The sequence below is a fragment of the Scyliorhinus canicula genome, chromosome 9, assembly GCF_902713615.1.
Source record: "Scyliorhinus canicula chromosome 9, sScyCan1.1, whole genome shotgun sequence".
Lineage (NCBI taxonomy): Eukaryota > Metazoa > Chordata > Chondrichthyes > Carcharhiniformes > Scyliorhinidae > Scyliorhinus > Scyliorhinus canicula.
The window spans coordinates 77,095,632-77,120,878 of record NC_052154.1 but is presented as its reverse complement, the minus strand read 5'-3'; the positions used below and the strand labels follow the sequence as shown (position 1 = coordinate 77,120,878).

The 25,247-nt window shown below is 47.5% G+C and overlaps 2 protein-coding genes across 3 annotated transcripts in view; one reads left to right on the top strand and one right to left on the bottom strand.

The window, feature by feature from the left end:
• pdpr (pyruvate dehydrogenase phosphatase regulatory subunit) overlaps window positions 1–25,247 on the top strand; it is a 94,596-nt gene that overhangs the window by 2,444 nt on the left and 66,905 nt on the right. Inside the window, exons 2-4 of one of the 2 annotated variants that reach the window (XM_038806969.1) lie at window positions 1,716–2,018; window positions 4,185–4,318; window positions 8,248–8,329. In XM_038806969.1, coding sequence (XP_038662897.1) covers window positions 1,756–2,018; window positions 4,185–4,318; window positions 8,248–8,329 — 479 coding nt within the window. In that variant the 5' untranslated portion in view covers window positions 1,716–1,755. Of the gene's footprint in view, window positions 1–1,715; window positions 2,019–4,184; window positions 4,319–8,247; window positions 8,330–25,247 lie in introns of those variants that run through there. The other variant, XM_038806970.1, reaches the window with a different exon arrangement.
• LOC119971439 (dolichyl-diphosphooligosaccharide--protein glycosyltransferase subunit DAD1-like) lies at window positions 13,857–14,312 on the bottom strand (the record flags this gene model as incomplete). The annotated part of the gene is made up of 1 exon (XM_038806972.1): window positions 13,857–14,312. A coding segment is annotated over one exon (318 nt), but the record flags the coding sequence as incomplete, so codon positions are not given.

Genomic DNA, 25,247 nt, shown 5'->3' with positions numbered 1-25,247 from the left:
GCCCGAACAGTTGGTAGGGTTTTGCAAGTCCAGGCCTGATGGTGGGGGGTGGATGTAATGCGACATGAATCCAAGATCCCTGTTGAGGCCGCACTCATGCGTGCGGAACTTAGCTGTAAGTTTTTGCTCGGCAATTCTGCGTTGTCACGTGTCCTGAAGACCGCCTTGGAGAACGCTTACCCGGAGATCAGAGGCTGAATGCCCTTGACTGCTGAAGTGTTCTCCGACTGAAGGGAACATTCCTGCCTGGTGATTGTTGCACGATGCCCGTTCATTCGTTGTCGCAGTGTCTGCATGGTCTCGCCAATGTACCACGCTTCGGGACATCCTTTAGAACATAGAACAGTACAGCACAGAACAGGCCCTTCGGCCCTCGATGTTGTGCCGAGCAATGATCACCCTACTCAAACCCACGTATCCACCCTATACCCGTAACCCCCCCCCCCCCCCTGCCATACCCGTAACCCAACAAACCCCCACCCCCTACTTTTTTTAGGACACTATGGGCAATTTAGCATGGCCAATCCACCTAACCCGCACATCTTTGGACTGTGGGAGGAAACCGGAGCACCCGGAGGAAACCCACGCACACACGGGGAGGACGTGCAGACTCCGCACAGACAGTGACCCAGCCGGGAATCAAACCTGGGACCCTGGAGCTGTGAAGCATTTATGCTAACCACCATGCTACCGTGCATATACATTCTTCTGTTCCTGCACTACCTTTAGAATTGTACCCTTTATTTTATCCACGTTGTCTTATCACAATAATTCACTTCACTTCTCTTCATTAAATTTCATCTGCCACTTGTCTACCCATTCCACCAAACTGTCCATGTCCTTTTGAAGTTCCTCACTATCTCCCATGATTCACTATACTTTCAAGTTTTGTATCATCCACAAATTTTGAAATTGTGCTCTGTGCACCAAGGTCTAGGTCATTCAGGAAATGCAGGGATCCTAACTGTGGTGCCTGGGGAACTATAAGCCTTTCTCCAGTTTGAAAAAAATGCGTATATTTAGCTGTGAAATTGGTTAGCTGTAAAATGTGTTGCAGGTTTGTGTATTCCTGACACTCTTAAGATACACACAAATGAGTCTTACACATATATAACTTTACATGGTTTGTATGGAATTGGACCATATCTCGTAGAGCTGAGTTTACAGTGTTCTTGAAAGGCACAGGAAGTTTCTTTAGATTAATAGGTTGGGCGGGTTGTGGGGATGGGGTGGACGCGTGGGCTTAAGTGGGGTGCTCTTTCCCAGAGCCGGTGCAGACTCGATGGGCCGAATGGCCTCCTCTGCACTGTAAATTCTATGAATCTGGAGCACTATACAGAATTACTTTTGTTGTTCAAACCCTGCAATATTTTCACCTCTCTCTATTCCTGTCACCACCTTACAAACTGCAGGGTTTACACTCCTTCCAATTATGGCCTGTTGTACATCCCCCACTTTTCTCCATTGAGGCTGGCTTATGGACTGGAACTGTCTCCTTAAACTTCTCTGCCGTGCCTCTTTTAAGACTCTCCTTAAAATCTGCCTCTTTGATCAGGGCTTTAGTCACCTCTCACCATTTGTCGTGGCTTAGTGTCAGTATTTGTCTGATAATGCTCCTGTGAAGTGGCCTGGGATGTTTTATTCAAATTTAAAAGTTGTAGAAATGCAAGTTGTTCTTAATTTCCATTGTGAAATTTTGTTTTCTGATGTTTTAGGTATTACTATCCTGTCGTTCTGACTATTTCTCGGTATACAATGAGGAGCTGCTCTGTGCCTGGATGGAATCGCCTAAGGGCTGAGGTGCTTCCTCAGCTACTGTCCGATGTCGTCTGCCCTTTGAAACGCCATTTGTCCAGTAGCTGTCGGAGGGGACGCTCAACAGTACCTGTGTCAAACGTGAGCCCATTGCCTTCCCAGGCCCAGGTTGTAATCTGTGGAGGAGGGATTGTAGGTTCCTCGGTTGCATATCACCTCTCCAAACTGGGCTGGAATGATGTTGTGCTCCTGGAGCAAGGGCGGTAAGCACTGAAGAGTACAGTAATGAAAGTGTGTGGAGAAAATATTTCCCCTATTGAATCTGCTAACAGTTTAGTTTTCTCCGAAGAAGCCGATAAACGGCTGCCTCCTCTGAATGAACCCTGACGTTGACCCTCTCAGGACAAACTTAATTTACTCAAGCCTGAGAAACCCAGCCATGTCGCTAACCCATTCTCCCGATTTTTGGGGACTCGAGTCCCTCCACGCCAGTAAGATCCATCTCCGGGCTACCAAGGAGATAAAGGCCAAAACGTCAGCCTCTCTCGCCCCCTGGACTCCCGGGTCTTCCGACAGACCAAAGATCGCCACCTCTGGACTCGGCGCCAACCTCGTTTTTAGTACAGTGGACATGACGTCCGCAAATCCCTGCCAGAATCCCCTGAGCTTCGACGTACCCAAAACATGTGCACATGATTTGCAGGTCTGATCCACCACCCTCCGGTGTGTCTCCTGGGAGCATTGCCACGTCCGCCTTCAAACTGTTCAAATATGCGAGCTCTCTTGACGGCCCTCTCACATTTCCCCTCCACCCGCCGATCAACCATTACCCTTCTTAGGCCAACCTCCAGCTTGTGCCTCCTCAGGCCCGCCCTCGGGAGTTCACTGCCATTGACCTCCAATTTGTCTTCAAGTGCTAGTCCCTCCCCTGTCAGCAGAAAAATTCCCACCCCACGAACAAAATAACAATCCCAACCCCCCATAACAAACTGATCACCTGCTCGCCCCCCCACTGTGCTTCTGTGAGCTAGCCCGCTCAGCTACCCTGGTAGCCCCCGCCCATAGCAGCAAATATCTTACCCCCCACTAATCTCCCTCCTCCCGCTCGATCATGTATATGCAAAACATAACAATCCCCAACAAACACAAAGAAGAAAATTCCACCCACCACCCCCTATTAAGAACAAAGTTAACCCGCATAGAAAAGTGAGCAACGGCCCAAATATTGGTGCAAAAACAATACATACAAATCCAAAGAGAAAAGAAACTTAACAGCATAGGTACAGAGTTACTTGCCCCTAAGTTCAACATCCTCCATCACCTGCCAGTCCCCTGTCCTTAACAAAATTCATCGCCACATCCGACTATCCAAAATAAAGTTCTTGACCCTCATATGTGACCCACAAACAAGCTAGGTACAACATGTCAAACTTCACCCCGTCTTGAAGAGGGATGATTTAACTTTATTAAAGCTCGCCCTTTTGGCCAGTTCCGCACCCAAGTCCTGGTAAATGCACAGCTCGTTATCTTCCCAATTGCAGCTCCTCGTCTGTCTAGCCCACCTCAAGATCTGTTCCTTGTCCAGGAACAGGTGCATTCGTACCACCATTGCTCTCGACGGATCATTCACCTGCGGCTTCCTCATCAGTGCCCTGTCCACCTCCAAGGGCCGAGTAAACTCATCTTCCCCAACAGATTCTCGAACATACGCGCCACATATGCCCCTGCGTCCGATCCCTCGCTGCCCTCCGGGAGGCCAACGATCCTGAATAGTGCTTCAGACTTGTCTGCCTTTTTCCTTAACTGAGGTTCTCCCTCTGCTCATGGGTGACAGGGCACTCAACCGGATTCAATGCATTTACCGCATCTCTCCCCTCGCCCTTTCCCCGTCCTTCTAGAACCATGACAGGGCACCCCTTGTCCTCGCTTTTCACCCACCAGCCAACTCCAGTATGATTGTACCATGAAACACAATTTCCCCCTTCCCTTCAGCATTCTACAGGGACCATTCCCCCCATGACACCTTTGCCACCCATCCCCCCTTCCCACGGCACTTTCCTTTGCAATCGCAGAAGGTGCAACACCTGCCCCTTTACCTACTCACTGTTCAAACACTCCTTGCAGGTTAAGCAGCATTTCACTTGCACTTCTGTGAACTGAGCAACTGGAATCTATTCAGCCAACACAGTTTATCCCCCTGTGTTTGTATGTGGTTTTTCTTATTAACTTAGCCATACCACTAAGTGTTCAAACTGCCCTGGATTTAAGACAATGGCATGAGATAGTGATATATATATAATCAAGAATGAGTGACCTCTTGTATGTTCTTGACATGCACCATGGCATGGAAGTTGCAGAGGGTGATTGTGATGATCTATTTCCAGCCTGTGTGCCTTTGCCATCTCTCATGATTCCTTTGATGTTGACAGGTTGGCTGCAGGAACCACACGACTCTGCGGCGGGATTGTAAGCACTGTCAAGCACATCAGCGTAGAAACAAAAATGGCTGATTATTCAAACAAACTTTATCAGCGGTTGGCACAAGAAACTGGAGTCCAGACAGGTAAAGGCTTTCTTTGGATATTGCTCGGTACTTTCTTGGGTTAGGATAAATGGGCACCATCATTTTCAGTGGGCGGGGGAGGGGAGGGGTTCTTCGGTAGATCCAAATCGATGAGCAGAACGATTTTTTCACTTCGAGGAGAAATTCAATTATTTCAGTAACTGGGATACAGAAATTAAATTTTCAAGGACGCAGTTAATATATGATGGAGAATGATAATCTGAATGTTTGGTGTTCGGAGTTGTGGGGATTTAGCAGGAATTCTGGAGAGATGGTGCACGCTGAGGAGTGTTTCTTTTTACACAGTACATCATTACAAAATTTCTTGTTATCCTGTTTGTGGGAAGTGACTACAGTGTTTGTGCAGCGAGCAGTTTGTGTTTCCTTACATGATTCTTTCAGTTTGTGTGGCCCGAGGCTCCAGTCTCCCTGGTTGCGCGGGGCGACGTCTGCCGTCTCCCTGGTTGCGCGGGGCGACGTCTGCCGTCTCCCTGGTTGCGCGGGGCGACGTCTGCCGTCTCCCTGGTTGCGCGGGGCGACGTCTGCCGTCTCCCTGGTTGCGCGGGGCGACGTCTGCCGTCTCCCTGGTTGCGCGGGGCGACGTCTGCCGTCTCCCTGGTTGCGCGGGGCGACGTCTGCCGTCTCCCTGGTTGCGCGGGGCGACGTCTGCCGTCTCCCTGGTTGCGCGGGGCGACGTCTGCCGTCTCCCTGGTTGCGCGGGGCGACGTCTGCCGTCTCCCTGGTTGCGCGGGGCGACGTCTGCCGTCTCCCTGGTTGCGCGGGGCGACGTCTGCCGTCTCCCTGGTTGCGCGGGGCGACGTCTGCCGTCTCCCTGGTTGCGCGGGGCGACGTCTGCCGTCTCCCTGGTTGCGCGGGGCGACGTCTGCCGTCTCCCTGGTTGCGCGGGGCGACGTCTGCCGTCTCCCTGGTTGCGCGGGGCGACGTCTGCCGTCTCCCTGGTTGCGCGGGGCGACGTCTGCCGTCTCCCCGGTTGCCCGGGCCGACGTCTGCCGTCTCCCCGGTTGCCCGGGCCGACGTCTGCCGTCTCCCCGGTTGCCCGGGCCGACGTCTGCCGTCTCCCCGGTTGCCCGGGCCGACGTCTGCCGTCTCCCCGGTTGCCCGGGCCGACGTCTGCCGTCTCCCCGGTTGCCCGGGCCGACGTCTGCCGTCTCCCCGGTTGCCCGGGCCGACGTCTGCCGTCTCCCCGGTTGCCCGGGCCGACGTCTGCCGTCTCCCCGGTTGCCCGGGCCGACGTCTGCCGTCTCCCCGGTTGCCCGGGCCGACGTCTGCCGTCTCCCCGGTTGCCCGGGCCGACGTCTGCCGTCTCCCCGGTTGCCCGGGCCGACGTCTGCCGTCTCCCCGGTTGCCCGGGCCGACGTCTGCCGTCTCCCCGGTTGCCCGGGCCGACGTCTGCCGTCTCCCCGGTTGCCCGGGCCGACGTCTGCCGTCTCCCCGGTTGCCCGGGCCGACGTCTGCCGTCTCCCCGGTTGCCCGGGCCGACGTCTGCCGTCTCCCCGGTTGCCCGGGCCGACGTCTGCCGTCTCCCCGGTTGCCCGGGCCGACGTCTGCCGCCTCCCCGGTTGCCCGGGCCGACGTCTGCCGCCTTCCCGGTTGCCCGGGCCGACGTCTGCCGCCTCCCCGGTTGCCCGGGCCGACGTCTGCCGCCTCCCCGGTTGCCCGGGCCGACGTCTGCCGCCTCCCCGGTTGCCCGGGCCGACGTCTGCCGCCTCCCCGGTTGCCCGGGCCGACGTCTGCCGCCTCCCCGGTTGCCCGGGCCGACGCCTGCCGCCTCCCCTGGGGCGTCCTCCGCCGTCTGCCCGGCGGCGCGGAGCGACATCAAGGGGCGATGTTTCGATCCTCTGTAGGGGATTGTCATTGCCTGGCACTTGAGTGGTGTGAATGTAACTTGCCACTTGTCAGCCCAAGCCTGGAAATTGTCCACGTTTTGCTGCTTTTGGACATAGACTGCTTCATTAGCTGAGGAGTCGCAAATGGGTCTGAACATTGTGCACTTATCTGCAAACTTCCTATCTTCTGAATTTATGATAGAAAGGAGCTCATTGATGAAGCAGATGAAGATGGTTGGGCCTGGGACACTACCCTGAGGTACTCCATCCCGGCATTCAGCTCTTTTGTCCATGTTTGAACCAACGCTGTAATGAGGTCAGGAGCTTAGTGTCCTTGGCGGAATCCAAACTGAGCATCTGTGAGCAGGTTATTGCTGAGTATGTGCCGCTTGATATACTTTTGATGGCTCCTTTCATCACTTTGCTGATGTTGGAGAGTAGACGGATAGGACGGTAATTAGCTTGGTTGGATTTGTCCTGTTTCATGTGTACAGGTCTTGGGCAATTTTCAACATTGCCAGTGTTGTAGCTGTACAGGGACAGCTTGGCTAGGGGTGTGGCAAGTTATGGAGCACAAGTCTTCAGAACTATTGCCAGAATAGTGTCAGGGCCCATAGCCTTTGCAGTATCTATTGCCGTCAGCTATTTCTTGATATCACGTGGAGTGAATCCTATTGGCTGAAGACTGACACCTGTGACCTCCCGAGGAGACCAAGATGGATCTTCCAATCGGCACTTCTGGCTGAAGATTGTTGCGAATGCCTCAGCCTTGCCTTTTGCACATATGTGCTGGCCTCAATTTAAGATGGAGATATTTGTGGAGCCACCTCCCCCAGTCAGTTGATTAATTGTCCATCGCCATTCGCGGCTGGACGTGGCACGACTGCAGAGTTTAGACCTGATGTGTTCATTGAGGAATCACTTAGCTCAGTCTTATGTTATTTGCATACAAGTAATCCTGTGTTGTAACTTCCCCAGGTTGACACCCCATTTTTTGGTATGCCTGATGCTGCTCCTGGGATGCTCTCCTGCACTCTTTATTGAAGCAGGGTTGATCCCCTGGCTTGATGGTAATGGTAGAGTGGGGGATATACCGGGCCATGAGGTTGCAGATTATAATTGGATGCAAAGTCTTGAGTTGCTTGATGTGTTCGAAGTCTATCCTATTTAGCACGGTGGTAGTACTATACAACACAATGAAGGGTATTCTGAATGTGAAGATGGGACTTTTCCTTCGCAAGGACAGTGTGGTTGTCACTTCTACCGATACTGTCGTGGACAGATGCATCTGCAGCAGGCAGGTTGGTGAGGATGAGGTCAAGTATGTTCTTCCCTCTTGTTGGTTTTCTCACCACCTGCTGCAGTCCCAGTCTAGCAGCTATGTCCTTAGGACCTGGCCAGCTCGGTCTGTGGTGGTACTACTGAGCCACTCTTGGTGATGGAAATTGAAGTCCCCCACCCATACCATATTCTGCGCCCTTATCACCCTCGGTGCTTTCTCTAAGTGGTGGTCAACATGGAGGAGTCCTGATTCATCAGCTGATGGCGGCTGGTATTCACCAGTAAGATTCCAGTGCAGCAGTGAGGCTGTCCTTGCATCTGGAGTTACTGTCTTCACAATGAGAAGATAAATTGAGGTACTATCTGTTTTCTAAGAAAATGGCAAGTATCCCATGGAACTATTTCAAAGGAGAGCACTGAGTTCTCCTGGGTATTCTGGCTAATGTGTATCCCTCCATCAACATTACAAAAACTGATAATTTGGTCACCCTCACAACCGGGAACCACTGCATTAGTGTGTGTGGGAGTTGCTATGTGCAAATTCGCTGCCGGGTTTCCTACACTAAAATGGTAACTTAAGTGTTTTGGCTTTAACGTGCTTTGGGAGGTGCCGAAGTTGTGAAAGCTGCCATGTAATTACAATTCTGTCTTCCTATGGGTAGAGGTTACAGTGTTTCTGCCTACATGTCTCCACATAATAATCTTTTATTGTCACAAGTATAGGAGTTGTTAGAACATTTGCATAATCAAATTGACTGTGCTCAGAAGTGTAGCTTAACCAGGTCTCTTTGCATTTACCAGGTTATATTCAGACTGGTTCAATCTCACTGGCTCATACTCAGGACAGGCTCATTTCCCTGCGTCGTCTTGTCTCACGATTACAGTAAGTAAAACAAATGGCAGACTTGAAATAATTGATCTGAAGTCCCTTTGGAGTGTTCAATGGTTTGAAGTTACTCCACATTTGTAGCAGTTACTTTATTTAAGTTTAAGTAAGACTTGATGCACTCTGTACCGTGTATTTAAGCTTTACAGAACCAGCACAGACCATTTGCTTCAAATGCTCTATTTGTGTGCTGTTACCATTTTTTGGTAACTCGTTGCCCATGAGAATGGTGTTAGTGGAAACAGTCAATGATTTCAGAAGGAGATTGGGTTGGCACTTGAAGGAAGCAAACTTGCAGAACTGCGGGGATTGAGCGGGGCAGTGGAACCGACTGGATTGCTCCACAGGATGCCGGCATGGACTCGGTGAGCCGGTTGGCCTGCTGCTGTGCAGTAAAGGACTCTATAACACTACATATCATGCGAGGCTTGGAGGTTTTACATTAGAGATTATTTTGGAAATGGCTTCCATATCTCCTCTTCTTGAGCATCTGTTTTAGAAAATTGCAAATGGCCCTGAATGGGTTAAGCCGCATCTTTGAATGGCAGAGCTTTGACTCCAAATCTTCACTGTGCTGACATTGTCTGCCAACGTCCACAGTTTACTTAATCAATTCTTAAAACTGATGGTTCACCACCACCTTCACAATTAGGAATGGGCAGTAAATGCTGGCCTCGCCAGTGATACCCACAGCCCAGAAATGAATTAAAAATGACTAACTATTACTATATTTTTAAAAGGCTGTCAAAATATTGCAAAATGCCATTGCACCACTTAATGTAACTTTCAGAAAACTTAACTATTTCGAACAATAAATGCTAATTTAACTTTTTCCCCAGCCTTTGTATATTTTTTTAAAAGTGTTTAAAATAAATTTCAGAACCCACTTATGAATTGTTTTCCAAATGCAATTCACGAAGGCAGAAAAATTTCTATCAATCCCTAAAATTTAAAAATCAGTTTTAAAAACGGGAATTGTTAGCAGCACAGCTATTAACTTTTTTCGGATCGCTACCTTTCTGTTGGATAGCAGTAGCAATATAATTTTAACACATTCCAGTACCACCAAGCTGAATAGATAATCAGAATCACCTTAAATCATTGAATCCAATCATTCAATTCAATCCAAAATTGCCAACTGTTTGTTTGACAGCCCTGTGTCAGGAATTAGACTAAAATTTACAACAACCAAAACTTCATGGTATCCATACTGAGAGTCTGTTTTTTACAATATAATAAATTAGTTGACCTCTAATTCCAGTTTAATTCAAAACTCATTTTTCAGGATTTTGGTGGCGGCCATGGTTTGATGGATCGCACACAGGGTGGCTCCTGCATGGAGGTGGTGGGTTTTTTGAGCTTTCTGCCCACCTGATGGGTGATTTCTGGTGGCAAGTTGTGAAGAGAAAGGTGTGTGGTGCATTCTCCCCCAGGCTGGAATGACTATGGGTGCCAGACCGGGCAAAGGTCGATGAAAGCCCTAGCCAGTGAGGCTTTTGAGGCCTTTTATCGGGGTTTGGGGAGATGGCAGGGAAGAGCGGATATAGGATGCTATTTGGATGTGTTAGTGCTTCCAGAGGTGAGGGTGGAGAAACGGCGAGCGAGGGAGGAGCCATTGTGGTTGCAGGAGATAGTGGGAGAGGATGGGGTCGATGCAATCAAGGAAGGCTCTGGGACTGAATGGCTTCCCCATATATAAAAGGTTCTTGGGGGAATTGACCCCACACTCCTGAGACTGGAGGGAGACTGGACTGCTGGGTATGTTGTTTTACTCTGGTAATGAGGGTGCTGGTTGCAGAATCCTTCAATTGTACTGTATTGGACAGTGGCTGCAGATCTACTGTGTGTGGAATTGACTGGTTAAAATGGTACCTGGACTTTTGAATGCTGAAAATCGTTATAAGGTTAAGGAATTTGAAAGTTCCACAAGTTTCCGGTTTGGGGATGATAATACTCTGAAGTCGCTGAAAAGACGGTGATCCCTCGGAATATTGCCAGAGTGAATCATTTCATTAGCACGGATGTTGTATGAAGTGTGATACCTTTGCTGAGCTGACCGTCGATGAAGAAAGCACACATGAAACTGGATATGGAACAGGATAAGGTAACAGTTTTTGGAAAGATGGTGGATTTACAATTTACACAGTCGGGATACTATTGAATTCCATTACTGACAAATAATATTTCAGGTGCAGTTGTTAAGGATGCGTTAATGGCAGTTGGAAATGGGACTTCAGCTGCTAAAAAGCTTGTTGTATTAAAACAGCACAGACAATTTGCGCATCCGTCTCCTCAGAGACTGAAACATTTATTAAAGGACGCAGGGGTAAGCGATGAAGACTATACTAAGCTGATAGAACAGGTTAGTGATTGCTGTGAAGTTTGTAGGAAGTACAGAAGGACACCATCACGACCAATAGTAACCTTACCTTTGGCCAGGGATTTTAACGAGATTGTGGCCATGGGTCTTAAGATCTGGGATAAAGCTAACAATATATTTAGTTGCATTTTGTAGATTTTGCAACCTGATTTAGTCAATCAATTATTGTACAACATAAAGAAAAGAGAGTAATTCTGGATCAAATCGTGGAAAAATGGTAGGGACAGGAATGGGCCCACCGGCAAAAGTCCTTACGGACAATGGGGGAAAACTTGCTAATGATGAGTTTAGGGATATGTGTGAAAACGTGAATATCACAGTTATGAATACGGCTGCGGAAAGCCCATTTAGTAATGGTGTGTGTGAAAGAAACTATGCCGTAATAGATGACATGCTCTGGAAAATTTTGGCAGATAGACCAAACTGCAAGTTAAATTCAGCTTTAGCATGGGCGGTACATGCAAAGAATTCATTGCAGATGGTTGGGGGCTATAGTCCCTATCAATTGGTGTTTATAGAAATCCTAAAATTCCGTCCATTTGGATGACCAGCCTCCAGCTTGGGAAGGGACTACAATTAGCTCTGCCTTTGCTGAGCATTTAAATGCATTACATAGCAGTAGAAAAGCTTTTTTGGAAGCAGAAGTCTCTGAAAGAATTCGCAGAGCTTTAAGGCATAATGTACAGCCATCAAATACTGTTTTTCAGCAAGGAGACATAGTATACTGTAAGAGAGACAATTCTAATGAATGGAAAGGCCCAGGGAAGATCATAGGCATAGATGGCAAAACAATTATTTTGCAACATGGCAATCAAACTAACTGTTCGGGTACATTCATCAAGGATAATGAGTACAGATTTCAAATTTAGACAGAGCAGACAGACATTCTTTTCTCTTTTTTAATAAATTTAGAGTGCCTAATTCATTTTTTTCAATTAAGGGGCAATTTAGCATGTTCAATCCACCTACCCTGCACATCTTTTGGGTTGTGGGGGTGAGACCCACGCGAACACGGGGAGAATGTGCAAACTCCACATGGACAGTGACCCAGAGCCGGGATCGAACCTGGGACCTTGACGCCGTGAGGCAGCAATGCTAAGCACTGCGCCACCGTGCCGCCCAGAGCAGACAGACATGACGAGGAACCAGGGTCATCAGGTCGGCACATGTTACAGAACTATGAGGACCAGTTAACTGATATGGACAGGGTTTCTGTAGAGGAACACAATACTTCTGATGAATAAGAACAGCCCATTTTTCCGAAAGGACAACTGCCAAATGTTGGTACAAAAGTAACATACTTGCCTGAAGAGTCTAGTCAATGGAAGGATGCAACTGTCATTAGTAGAGCAGGGAAGGCCAGTGGAAAGTATAAACATTGGTTGAATGTACTCCGTTCAAGGGAGGGTGTTAAGACAATGGATTGGGAACATGGCGTTCAAAAATGGAGGGCACAGAAACGCAGTGCCAGTTCAGATAGTACATCAGATAGTGAACAGGTTCGCAGGAAAAGGTCGAGAACTATTGAAAGGATATCCCATAGCAGAAGGGAAAGATCAAGCAGTAGCAGTACAGAACGAGATATTAGGTGAAGATGGGGACGTAGTTTATTAACATCTTGGACATTGGTAAGACTATAAATACTACCAGGAGTAGAAGCCCACATGCACATGAGATTTTGGTGGCTTCCAATAAATTAGATGAAAAAGTTATCAAAGATGCCAAACAGTAAGAACTGCATAGTTGGAGTGAATTTGGGGTATACACGGAAGTACTGGATAGGGGACAAAGAGCTCTATTCCAGAGATGGATTTGTACGGAAAAGGTTCTTCCAGATGGAACTTATAAGGCAAAGGCCAGGCTTGTGGCAAGGGGATTTAAAGAAAACTTAGAAGATCAGGATTTAAGGGTAGATTCACCTATGGCAGGAAAGGTTATTTTAAAAATCTTCTTGGCTCTATTAGCCACAAAGGTATGGAAATTCAAATCTATAGATATAGAAGCTGCCTTTTTGCAGGGGCATTTTTCTCTGTCCTCCAAAAGAGGCAGCTAACACAGAAGGGGTATTCTGGAAGTTGAACAAATGTGTATATGGATTAATGATGCATCTAGAGTCTGGTATTTTTCGGTAAGGTCAGTTTTGTTAAAGTTAGGCTGTTGCCAGTTAAAAGCAGATCTGGCAATGTTTTACTGACACTATAAAGGAAATCTTTCTGGCATCTTTATGATGCATGTCGATGATTTTTTGTGGGGTGGGACTAGTGATTTTGAAGCTATTGTAATCTCTGGTTTGAGGAAAGAATTCAGGGTTGGAAGTCAGGCTTCCGGTGCATTTAAATATATTGGACTGGAAAGCGGACAGACTTAGTTAGGGGCAACTTTACATTAGCAATCTTATTTGGAATGCATCAGTCCAATAGCAATTGTGGCCGGGTTTCACAAAAAGACGCAGTGGTTTCAAAGATGGAAAAAGAGCAACTGCGAAGTTTAATTGGGCAACTGAATTGATTAGGTAGACAGACTAGACCGGATGTTAGTTTTGATGTCTTGGAGTAGAGTACAAAAAATGAATGATTGCAAAGTGGAAGGCATAACAAGAGCAAATAAAGCGTTGGTCAAACTAAAAATGCGGGAGTGTGTTTTGAGGTTCCCGGTTTTAGGTGACCTTAGGCAAATGAAACTCATAGTTTATAGTGATGCGTCCTATGCAAATTTATGTGATGGGGTTTCAAGCGCAGGAGGTTTTATAATTTTCCTTTTGGGGAACAATGGTAAATGTTGCCCTCTTGTGTGGTAAACAAAGAAAATAAGGAGAGTGGTCATAAGCACTTTGGCTGCTGAGACATTAAACCTTGTTGAGGCGGTGGATATGGCCTATTATATATCTCCAATAGTGACAGAAAATTTGGGATTAGGGGATTTGGGTAACATACCCACTGAGTGTCACATTGACAATAGATCCCTATGGGAAAATGTGCACTCTACAAAAAGTGTCAATGAGAAAGGGTTAAGGATAGATATCGCAAGTTTGAAGCAGATGTTGGACAGGGGAGATAGCAAAAATTAAATGGGTCGACAGTAGCTTTCAATTGTCCCACTGTTTTTCGAAAGGAGGGGCTCGTTCACAGAAACATTTGGATATTGTTGTAAAAGATGTTTTATTTTTTATACATATATACGGAATGAAACAAAATGTGTAAACAAAGTTCAAACAGATCCATCGATGGGACAATACGAGTTCCAGTTCCCCATATTATTTCTGCTGCATGACAATGTGTACACTCAACCTATGAAGTTGATCACCACCAGATGAAGAATGGTGCTGGCAAAGAGAAAGTCTGCAAATGCTCGTTCAGGTGAGATGCCAATGAAGTCTCCTTTGTTCTGAGGGTTGATCTGTATCCGCAAGCAAACTGCCAGCATGAAGGCCCCCACACAGGCGATGAATCCGGTCAGGAAGGTACCGACTAGCGCGTAGTAGAGAAACTGAGCTTCTCCGCTCAGCGCCATGTACAGCAGGTACAAGTCCAGCAGCTTCAGCCGGAGCGGAGTCCCCGCCGCGTATTCCTGAGAAAAGCGACTGAGCACTGACAACACCGAACCGCGCGCGCATCACTCCAGAGAAGCCGAGCCTACTTTTGGATATTGCTAATGAAGGGCGCCTATTTCTGTGACTTTGTTTTGTTTTCCTTCCAAAACTAAAAAAAAAGGGGAAATTGCATGTGTTTTTGAGTTTCTTGTAATTTTATTTTCACCAAATTATCGTTTTTTCTCCAAGGAAGGGGAGACTTTTTTCATAAATGTCTCATTTATGTTAAGTATCCAGTAATTCACAGTGATATGTAAAGAAACAATTCACCGGGCGGACCGCACCGCGTAATCAGGCAAAGCAAAGGGTGGAGGGGTTTGCCTCCTCATCAACACCTCCTGGTGCTTGGATGTGGCGACCTACTGCTCCCCGGACCTGGAATACCTGACCGTGAAATGCCGCCCATACTGTCTTCCACCTGAGTTCACTTCAGCCATTATCACAGCGGTCTATATCCTATCTCAGGCAGAAGTGAGGAAGGCGCTGGACGAACTGTACACAGTTATAAACAACTATGAAACAGAACACCCAGAGGCCTTGTTCATCGTGGCTGGAGACTTCAACAAGGCCAACTTCAAGAGTGTACTGCCAAAATTCCACCAGCACATCTCCTGTCCCACCAGGGGCGACAACACTCTTGACTACTGCTACTCAAAAATCAAGGGCGCCTACCATTCCATCCCCTGACCGAACTTTGGGACATCAGACCATAAGACGGTGCTCCTTCTCCCGGCTTACAAGCAGAAAATCAGACGGGAGAATCCAGCTAAGAAGGTCGTGCAGTGCTGGTCCGAGGAAACAGAAGACCTCCTATGTGACTGCTTAGCGACAGTGGACTGGTCCATATTTAAGAACTCAGCGACCGACTTAAATGAGTATGCCACCACCATCATAAACTTCATCAGTAAATGTGTGGACAACAGCGTGCCAAAGAAAGCAGTACGTACGTTCCCCAACCGGAAACCATGGCTCAATTGCGAGATTGACTCCCTACTGAAGGACGGGCCTGAGGTGTTCAAGTCAGACAACCCTTGCCTATACAAGAAATCCAGGTACGACCTCCGCAAAGCCACCCGAGATGCCAAGAGAGAATATCAAATCAAGCTAGAGTCACCGACAGACTGTCGGCAGTTGTGGCAAGGCCTAAACAACATAACTGACTACAAAGCGAAGCCAAGCAGTATCTCCGGCAGCAGCGCACCCCTCCCTGATGAACTCAATACATTCAATGCTCGGTTTGAGCAGGAAACCAACATTCCGCTGTCGAGTGTCCCAGCAGCCCATAACTCACCCACACCCACCATCACAGCTTCCGAAGTCCGATCGGCCTTCCTGAAAGTGAACTCCCTGAAGGCGACGGGCCTGGACGGGATCCCTAGTTGTGCACTCATAGCCTGCGTGGACCAGCTGGCAGATGTGTTCGTCGACATCTTTAACCTGTCCCTACTCCACTCCGAGTTCCCCACCTGCTTCAAGAAGACCACCATCACACCGGTGCCAAAGAAGAACCAGGCAACGTGCCTCAATAACTACTGCCCGGTGGCCCTGACTTCATTCGTAATGAAGTGCTTCGAGAGCTTGGTCATGAAGCGCATCACCTCCATACTCCCAGAACGCCTTGATCCACTGCAATTCGCATACCGCTGGAACCGGTCCACAGCAGACGCCATTTCCCTGGCCCTACACTCATCCCTAGAGCATCTCGACAACTAGGACTCCTACATCAGACTCCTATTTATTGACTACAGCTCTGCCTTCAACACCATAATCAAAGCCAAGCTCATATCAAAGTTCCAAAACCTAGGACTTGGCTCCTCACTCTGCAACTGGATCCTCGACTTTCTGACCCACAGACCACAATCAGTAAGAATAAACAACAACACCTCCTCCGCAATACCGGGGCCACGCAAAACTGCGTACTTAGTCCCCTTCTCTACTCCCTGTACACACATGACTGGGTGGCAAAATTTGGTTCACATTTTGAATCATCTACAAATTTGCTGATGATACGACCATAGTGGGCCGGATCTCAAATAACGACGAGTCCGAATACAGGAGGGACATAGAGAACCTAGTGGAGTGGTGGAGCGACAACAATTTCTCCCTCAATGCCAGCAAAACTAAAGAGCTGGTCATTGACTTCAGGAAGCAAAGTACTGTACACACCCCTGTCAGCGTCAACGGGGCCGAGGTGGAGATGGTCAGCAGTTTCAAATACCTATGGGTACACATCACCAGAAATCCACCCACGTCGACGCTACCACCAAGAAAGCACAACAGCGCCTATCCTTCCTCAGGAAACTAAGGAAATTCGTAATGTCTAACCAACTCTAACCAACTTTTACAGATGCACCATAGAAAGCATCCTATCTGGCTGCATCAGAGTTGGGTATGGCAACTGCTTGGCCCAGGATCGCAAGAAATTTCAGAGTCGTGAACACAGCCCAGTCCATCACACGATTCTGCCTCCCATCCATTGACTCCATCTACACCTCCCGCTACCTGGGGAATGTGGGCAGCATAATCAAAGACCCCTCCCACCCGGCTTACTCATTCTTACAACTTCTTCCATCGGGCAGGAGATACAGAAGTCTGAGAACACGCACGAACAGTCGCAAAAACAGTTTCTTCCTTGCTGTTACCAGACTCCTAAACGACCCTTTTATGGACTGACCTATGACTCATTCTATGCCGGTGCATGTACGTAGTTACATTGTGTACCTTGTGTTGCCCTAGTATGTATTTTCTTTTATTTCCTTTTCTTTTCATGTACTTAATGATCTGTTGAGCTGCTCGCAGAAAAATACTTTTCACTGTAGCTCGGTACACGTGCCAATAAACAAATCCAATCCAATCCAAGAAACCTCAGGTAGCCTTTGGGGCATGTGATGAGAGGATAGAGTTTTTGTACAGAGTTGTGTTCAAAGAAAATAACGGTGTTTGTGAGAAGGAGTAGAACTTTTGACTCTTTATACAACAGCAGCTAAATGGCTAACGCTCCGTTGTAAATCTACCGCCTCTCAACCTATACCTGTGACCTAGATTGCCCCACAAGGGGCATTTGTCTAATCAATCCCTTTTAGTATCTTGTATACATCGAACAGATCCCTTCTCGTCCTTCTGAACTCCAGCAAGTCTAAACCCAAATGGTTTAATCTCTCCTCATACGTCAACCCTTTCATCCCCGGACTCAATCTGGTGAACCTCCTCTGAACTGCCTCCTATGCCACCACATCCTTCCAAAAATGAGACCAAAACTGGACACATTACTCCAGATGTGATCACACCAACACCCTATACAATTGCAACAACACTTCTTTACCTTTATACTTTTAGCAATAAATGCTACCATTCCATTTGCCTTTTTAATGACAGGCTGTACCTGCATACTCACTTTATGCAATTCATGAACAAAGACACCTAGATCCCTCTGCACAGACGCATTTTGAATTTGCTTTCCATTTAGATACTTTGTCTTTCTATTTTTCAGCCAAAATGAATAACCTCACACTTAACTCCATCTAGCCTATCTATATCTGTCTGTAAAATATTTGTCCATTGTTGCAGGCGTGAACCTGTGGTTGTTAGAGATGGGAGCCATAGTGGGCATTTTGGTCGAAGTGTTGTCTCATCAGATACCACGTTCGGCGTGTGGCTGGGCTTCTTGAGTATTTGGCTCGAGCGGATGGGAGTACGGTTATAACTCGGGCTCGGAGGGATGTCCCTATGCAGGAACTCTCTTCCAGTCTCACCCATTCCGCTCCAGGTTCTTTCACCCATCTCCTCACTCTTTCTGTGGCCACCCAGAGGTAAAACTGAAGGTTTGGGAGGGTTGGGCCTCTCATGCTTCTTCTTCTTTGCAGGACCCTTATCTCACACACACACACGCATGCACACACAGACACCCCCCCCACACACACCACATACTACACTTACACTTACGCTTCATTTGGTCGTTTGCATTCTCCCTGCTAGTGAGAGTGGGAGTGTGTCCCACCTCTACAGGTCCATTTTTACGCCCTCCACTAGACTCATCAGGTTCAATTTGTGAATCCGTGTCCAGTCGTGGGCTATTTGGATATCCAGGTAACGATTTGGGCTTGTAGTCCCTCCAGTTCTGTTCCTCTCCCTTGTGGGTTCACCCGGAAGATTTCACTCTTGCTCAGGTTGCATTTGTAGCCTCAGAAGGCTCCAAACTCCTTCAGCATATTCATGATCGCTTCCATGCTGGCCTAGGGGTTCGAGATGTAGAGAAGCAGATCATCCTCATAGAGTGAAACTCTATATGCTCTCTGTCCCCCTCTGAATACCTCTCCAGCCGTTTGTCATTCTCAGGGTGATCGGCAGTGGCTTGATTGCCAGAGCGAACAGCAGTGGGGATAGCGAGCATCCCTGCCTCGTTCCCTTGTGCAGCTGGAAGTATTTAGAGCTGGTGGTGTTTGTCCGTTCACTCACCATGGCTAAATGTCACCTGTGAGGAACTTTTTTAAATGCCTTCTGGTAGTTCATAAAAATAACATTCATATACATTACTGATCTATTCGTCAGAGAATGTAATCAGATTCAGCAGGCATGACCTACCATTTACAAAGCCATGCTGACACTCACTAATCAGCTGACAATTGTCTAGGAGTTCAGTTGCCCTATCCTTAATTGTAGATTCTAATAATATCCCAACAACAAATGTTAGGATAACTGCTCTACAACTCCTCTGTAACCTTTCAGAAGTGGGGATGTCTGCGGATGACTGTACAATGTTCGGCATTGTTCATGACGCCTCAGATAACGAAGCAGTCCATGTCCAAATGCAGCAAGACCTGGACAATATCCAGGCTTGGGCTGACAAGTGGCAAGTTACATTTGTGCCACACAAGTGCCAGGCAATGACCATCTCTTACAAGAGAGGATCTAACCATTGCCCCATGGCATTCAATGGCATTACCATCGCTGAATCCCCCACATTCAACATCCTGTGGGTACCATTGATCAGAAACTGAACTGGACTAGCCACATTAATACTGTAGCTACCAGGGCAGGTCAAAGACTAGGAATCCTACGGCGAGTAACTCATCTCCTGACCCCCCCCCCCCCCCCCCCCCCCCCAAAGCCTGTCCACCACCATCTGCAAAGCACAAGTCAGGAGTGTAATGGAATACTCTCCACTTGCCTGGATGAATGCAGCTCCAACAACACTCCAGAAGCTCGACATCATCCAGGCAGAGCAGCCTGCTTCATTGCTCCCCCTTCCACAAACATTCAAACCCTCCACCACCGTCGAACAGTGGCAGCCATGTGTACCATCTACAAGATGCACTGCAGTAACTCACCAAGGTTCCTGAGACAGCACCTTGCCTACCCACGACCGCTACCATCTAGAAGGACAAGAACAGCAGATTCCTGGGAACCCCACCACCTGGAGGTTCCCCTCCAAGTCACTCACCACCCTGACTTGGAATTATATCATTGCTTTTTCCCTGTCGCTGGGGCAACATTCTGGAGCTCCCTCCCTAACAGCACAGTAGGTGTACCTACACCTCAAGGACTGCAGCGGTTCAGGAAGGCAACTCGCCGCCACCTTCTGAAGGGCAATTAGGGAAGGGCAATAAATGCTGGCCTAACCAGCGACGCCCACATCCCGTAAATGAATTTAAAAAAAAAAGAAAGCCAAGATCAAATGTCAAAATCCTCGTTTGTTCGTGGTGATTAGAGTGGGCATAGATGGAGCTCAGCTGGTCGTGGTGCAGTTGCTGCTGACCGTGCTCTTGCCTTGGCAGTACTGTGTGCAACCGAAGATGTTGCCTTGACTTGAGAATGTCAGCTCTGCTGTGCAGGTCATTAGAGCTCACTTTGAGGGATTACAGGGTACCTGTGGAAGAGTGGTGGAGGCACTCTTGCACTCAAAAGAGCACTGTCCCTAGTTAGGGATCACCTTCGTGTCGTAGAAATCCTGCTGCACGATGTATTGGATATCCAGACATATTCGGAAGATGAAGACCAGGTGGAATGTGGTGGGCAGCAGGGTAGCATGGTGGTTAGCATAAATGCTTCACAGCTCCAGGGTCGATTCCCGGCTGGGTCACTGTCTGTGTGGAGTCTGCACGTCCTCCCCCTGTGTGCGTGGGTTTCCTCCGGGTGCTCCGGTTTCCTCCCACAGTCCAAAGATGTGCGGGTTAGGTGGATTGGCCATGCTAAATTGCCCATAGTGTCCTAAAATAGTAAGGTTAAGGGGTGGGGGGTTGTTGGGTTACGGGTATAGGGTGGATACGTGGGTTTGACTGGGGTGATCATGGCTCGGCACAACATTGAGGGCCGAAGGGCCTGTTCTGTGCTGTACTGTTCTATGTTCTATGTTCTAATGTCACCTGATCCCGGTCCCTGGCAAGAGGTGGGAGATTAATTCCTGATTGAGTTCGAGAATTGGCTGGCCTGCTTTGGTAATCTTGATTTGATGGCTGGGAGTACCAGATTTGATGGAACACAGCGTATCCCGTTTGCGAGGCCAGGGGTCGGTAAGGTCGACTGATTATCTTGTTCTCAACGCTTATTGTGAGGGTTTAGAAGAGGCCGAATGGGTCAAGTTATTCCCCCTGGCTGGGGCCTAGATTGTGGACTGCTTGGGCGTCAGAGAGATGGCACGGTAGAAGTGATGGTGTCTTATGTTTCGATCGTTGGAATCCTTGAGAAATCATGGAGAGTGCTCATTGATCCTGCCTTATCCTTTTCCTTCTCGTGCAACATGGAAGACGCCTTTATTCTGCTATTTACCCTGTGGTTCTTCAATAATCCTGATTGACACTCTGTTGATCATGTGTTGACTTTTTACTGCTGTCTTTTCTTGTAGGGGAGTGCAAAATGTGAGAGTGGTGACCTGTGCAGTTGATTATCCTTATCCTGTTATTCTGTTCCAGCAAGATCATTTTGAGTCAATTATGGGAAGTGTGATTTGTGCACAATTTTGCTCTTTCTAGTTATTGAGTCTTCTAATCCTTGTGCTTGGGGGAAGGGAGTGCTTTTTGTTACCCCTTGTATCGTGTGTTATGAAGACGAGTGGAGCTGGGGTGGGGTGAAGGGTGGGTGGATATGGTTAGTTCAGTCCTCACTAAGATTGAGGATCGCGCTTCAGGTTTTTTTTGGTTTTATATATTCTTTAAATTAAGAATTTGAGTCTTCATCCTTCTTTGGCCTGGGCAGAGTTTGTACCGTGGGTAGGCCTTCTGTCTCCTCGAGATTGAGCTTTTCCTTTTCTCTGTTTGGATCTCATGGTGGTACAGAGGTTGTAGCACTGCTGCCTCACAGCGCCAATGCCCGGGTTCGATTCTGGCCTTGGGTGACTGTCTGTGTAGAGTTTGCACGTTAAGTTTGCACGTTCTCCCTGTGTCTGTGTGGTTTTCCTCGGGGTGCTCCGGTTTACTCCCACAATCGTTTCTCCATTTCTTAACCGGGTGAGCATAGTGTTGGTTCCTATCCTGATTTAGCCTGTTCGTTGGGACGGGGGTTGGGGGGGGGGGCCTTTAAGGGTGTTGTCATAATTATGGAGGCACGATGATACTGTGGTTAGCATTGCTGCCTCACAACGCCAGGGACCCAGGTTCAATTCTGGCCTTGGGTGACTGTATGGAGTTTGCATTTTATCTTCTTGTTCTGTGTGCTTTCCTCCGGGTGCTCCGGTTTCCTCCCACAGTCTAAAGATGTGCAGGTTAGGTGCATGCCCTTCGTGCCCAAAGATGTTTAGGTTAGGTGAGGTTGCAGGGATAGGGTGGGGAAGTGGGCTTGGTAGGATGGTCCTTCAGTGGGTTGATGCAGAGCTGAGGGGCTGACTGGCCTCGTACTGCACTGTAAGGATTCTGTTGTCTGGTGGAATTGCGTGAGTAGGTTTTTTTTCTGCTCTTATTTTCCTTCCTTTTCACCGTGGGAGGTCCTGTAGGCCTGACCATAGTCTGAACATGTTGTTGTTGCCGATACTCTCTTTCTCCATTCTTAATTGTGGTTGGCCCTTCGGTGTGTTTTCGGGGTTCAGTTATGTTATGTAGTATGTACGTAACTCCCTGTAGATCTGGGGTTTCCATGTATTCTCTTTTGTTTTTGCAATGACTAATCTGCTCCTGGTTTATGTATGGGTGCAGGCGGTCTGGAATCCGAAAAGAGAAGGCTGTGTTGGGTCATTGGTGGTAATGGTGTTGAGGGGGATGTACATCGATGCGCATTGAATGGTATGGGAAGTTTATTCTGATCTCCGTTGATGATTGCGGGGCTGAACATTGTAAGTGGGTGTGTGACAATTTGTCATGCTATCATGTTTTCATGATCTTATCCCGTTTCTCCATTGATCTCTGGTAGGGCGATATGACTTATCTAGTTTTGTCTAACGGTGGTATTAAGCCAGTTGTGATGATGATCCCCTGTTCCATGCTGTGCTCATGTGCGTTAAGCTGTTTGGTTTTTTTTGTTCCTTAATGTTTGGTGATGTATTATTTTGTAATTTTCTTTTATTATGCATACTTAGCCTGCTACTATACTCCCTATACATACACGATTGTGCGGCAAAGTTTGGCTCCAACTCTACCTACGGGTTTGCTGACGACTCGACCGTAGTGGGTCGGATCTCGAACAACAAGTCAGAATACAAGAGGGAGATAGAGAAAGTAAAGAGTCAGATAGAGATAGAGTCAAAAAAGAGAAGAGAGCTGGTCATTGACTTAAGGAAGCAAGTATCGTACACACCCCTGTCTGCATCAACGAGGCTGAGGTGGAAATGATTGACAGCTTCAAATTCCTAGGTCTGCTTATCACCAAAAATCTGTCCTGGTCCACTAACGTCGACACTACGACCAAGAAACACAACAGCGCCTATACTTCCTCAGGAAACTAAGGAAATTTGGCATGTCCACATTGACTCTTACCAACATTTAAAGCTGCACTATAGAAAGCATCCTCATAGAATTTACAGTGCAGAAGGAGGCCATTTGGCCCATCGAATCTGCACCGGCCCTTGCAAAGAGCACCCCACTTAAGCCCACGCCTCCACCCTATCCCATAACCCCACCTAACTGTTTTTTTTCTTGGGTACTAAGGACAATTTAGCGTGGCCAATCCACCTAAGCTGCACATCATTGGACTGTGGGAGGAAACGGAGCACCCGGAGGAAACCCACGCAGACATGGGGAGAACGTATAGACTCCGCAGAGACAGTGACCCAAGCCGGGAATAGAAGCTGGGACCCTGGAGCTGTGAAGCAGCTGTGCTAGCCACTATGCTACCGTGCTGCCCCATCCTATCTGGCTGCATCACAGCCTGGTATGGCAACTGCTCAGCCCAGGACCGTAAGAAACTAGCTACAGAGTCGTGAACACCACCCAGTCCATCACATGAACCCGCCTCCCATCTATTGACTCTGTCTACATCTCCTGCTGCCTTGGGAAAGCAGGCAACATAATCAAAGACCCCTCCCACCCGGCTTACTGACCCTTCCAACTTCTTCCATTGGACAAGAGATACAAAAGTCTGAGAACTCGCACTAACAGATTCAAAAACAGCTTCTTCTCTGCTGTTACCAGACTCCTAAATGACCCTCTTATGGACTTATGGACTGATCTGATCTCTTCACACATCTTCTCTACTGAGTAGTGCTACACTCCTGTATGCTTCACCTGATGCCTGTGTCTATGTATTTACATTGTGTATTTTATGTTTACCCTATTATGTATTTTCACGTACGGAATGATCTGTCTGAGCTGCACGCAGAACAATACTTTCCACTGTACCTCGGTACACAAGACAATAAACTAATCCAATCCATTTCAAATGTAAAACCTCAATAAACGTCCATAAAAATGTATTTCAGTTCTTCTTTTTATTCATTCATGGGATGTGGCATCGCAGGCTGTGCCAGCATTAATTGCCTATCCCTAATTGCTGTGGATGGATCTGGAGTCACATGTAGGTCAGACCAGGTAAGAATGGCATATTTCCATCCCTAAAGGACATCGGTGGACCTGATAGGTTTTCACGACAAACAACAATTGTTTTGCGGTCATTACCAGATTTTTTTTTGTATTGAATTCAAATTTCACCATCTGCAGTGGCGGGATTTGAACCTGAGTCCCCAGAGCAGTACTCTGGGTCCCTGGATTACTAGTCCAGTGACAATATTACTACGCCACTGTTCTCTGGTTGTACAATCTTAAAATCATCTTATTTAATTAACCACATTCACACTTTCATGCAATTGATCCTATTAGGAGACTTGTCAATAAAAGATTCTTAAACGTTCAAGATAAGGAAACTTTCACACTTGCCTGCAGTATCCTTTCAGTTTCCTTTCACTCAGCAATTCTTGTTTTAGTTTTCTTGGCACAGAAACTGGCAGCATTTGTCATCAGCTTGAACTCTGGTTTCAACTTTGTCATTATTTTTCAACTTTTGAACTCGTTTCAGCAGCTCATCTCAGTACTCTAACTCCTTATTCTTTCCCTTCATTTCTGAGTTCTGGGAGCACTTCCAGCTACTACCTCAGTTGCTAGTGCTGGATTAATGTACAGTGCAAATCACCATTCCTGGTTTCTCGCTGCTGGTATTCTTTATTTCCCTTCTCTTTCATATTTCTGAGAATTTGTATATCTTCTGTTGTGCAAAAACATGGGCTGCATAGTTGTAGCATATGCCTGTCTTTATCTCACTCGAATTTGCCCAGGGTTAGTTGGCTGGCTCTGGATTCAGTCTGTCGCCTTTTGATAAAGGACTTTTCAGGACCTGCTGAAAAGTGACAAAGCTGCCACACAATACTTATCAATTTAAAAAAATTTCTCAACACTGCCGTTGCTTAACTGTCACTTTCTGGTACAAGTCCAGGCCTAAACTGCTGAAAAACAACACCAGGTGTGCCACAAGTAACTGTTCAAATTTCTTATCTCTGGCCCTCTCAGCATTCTTTAATAAATTTCTGTAAT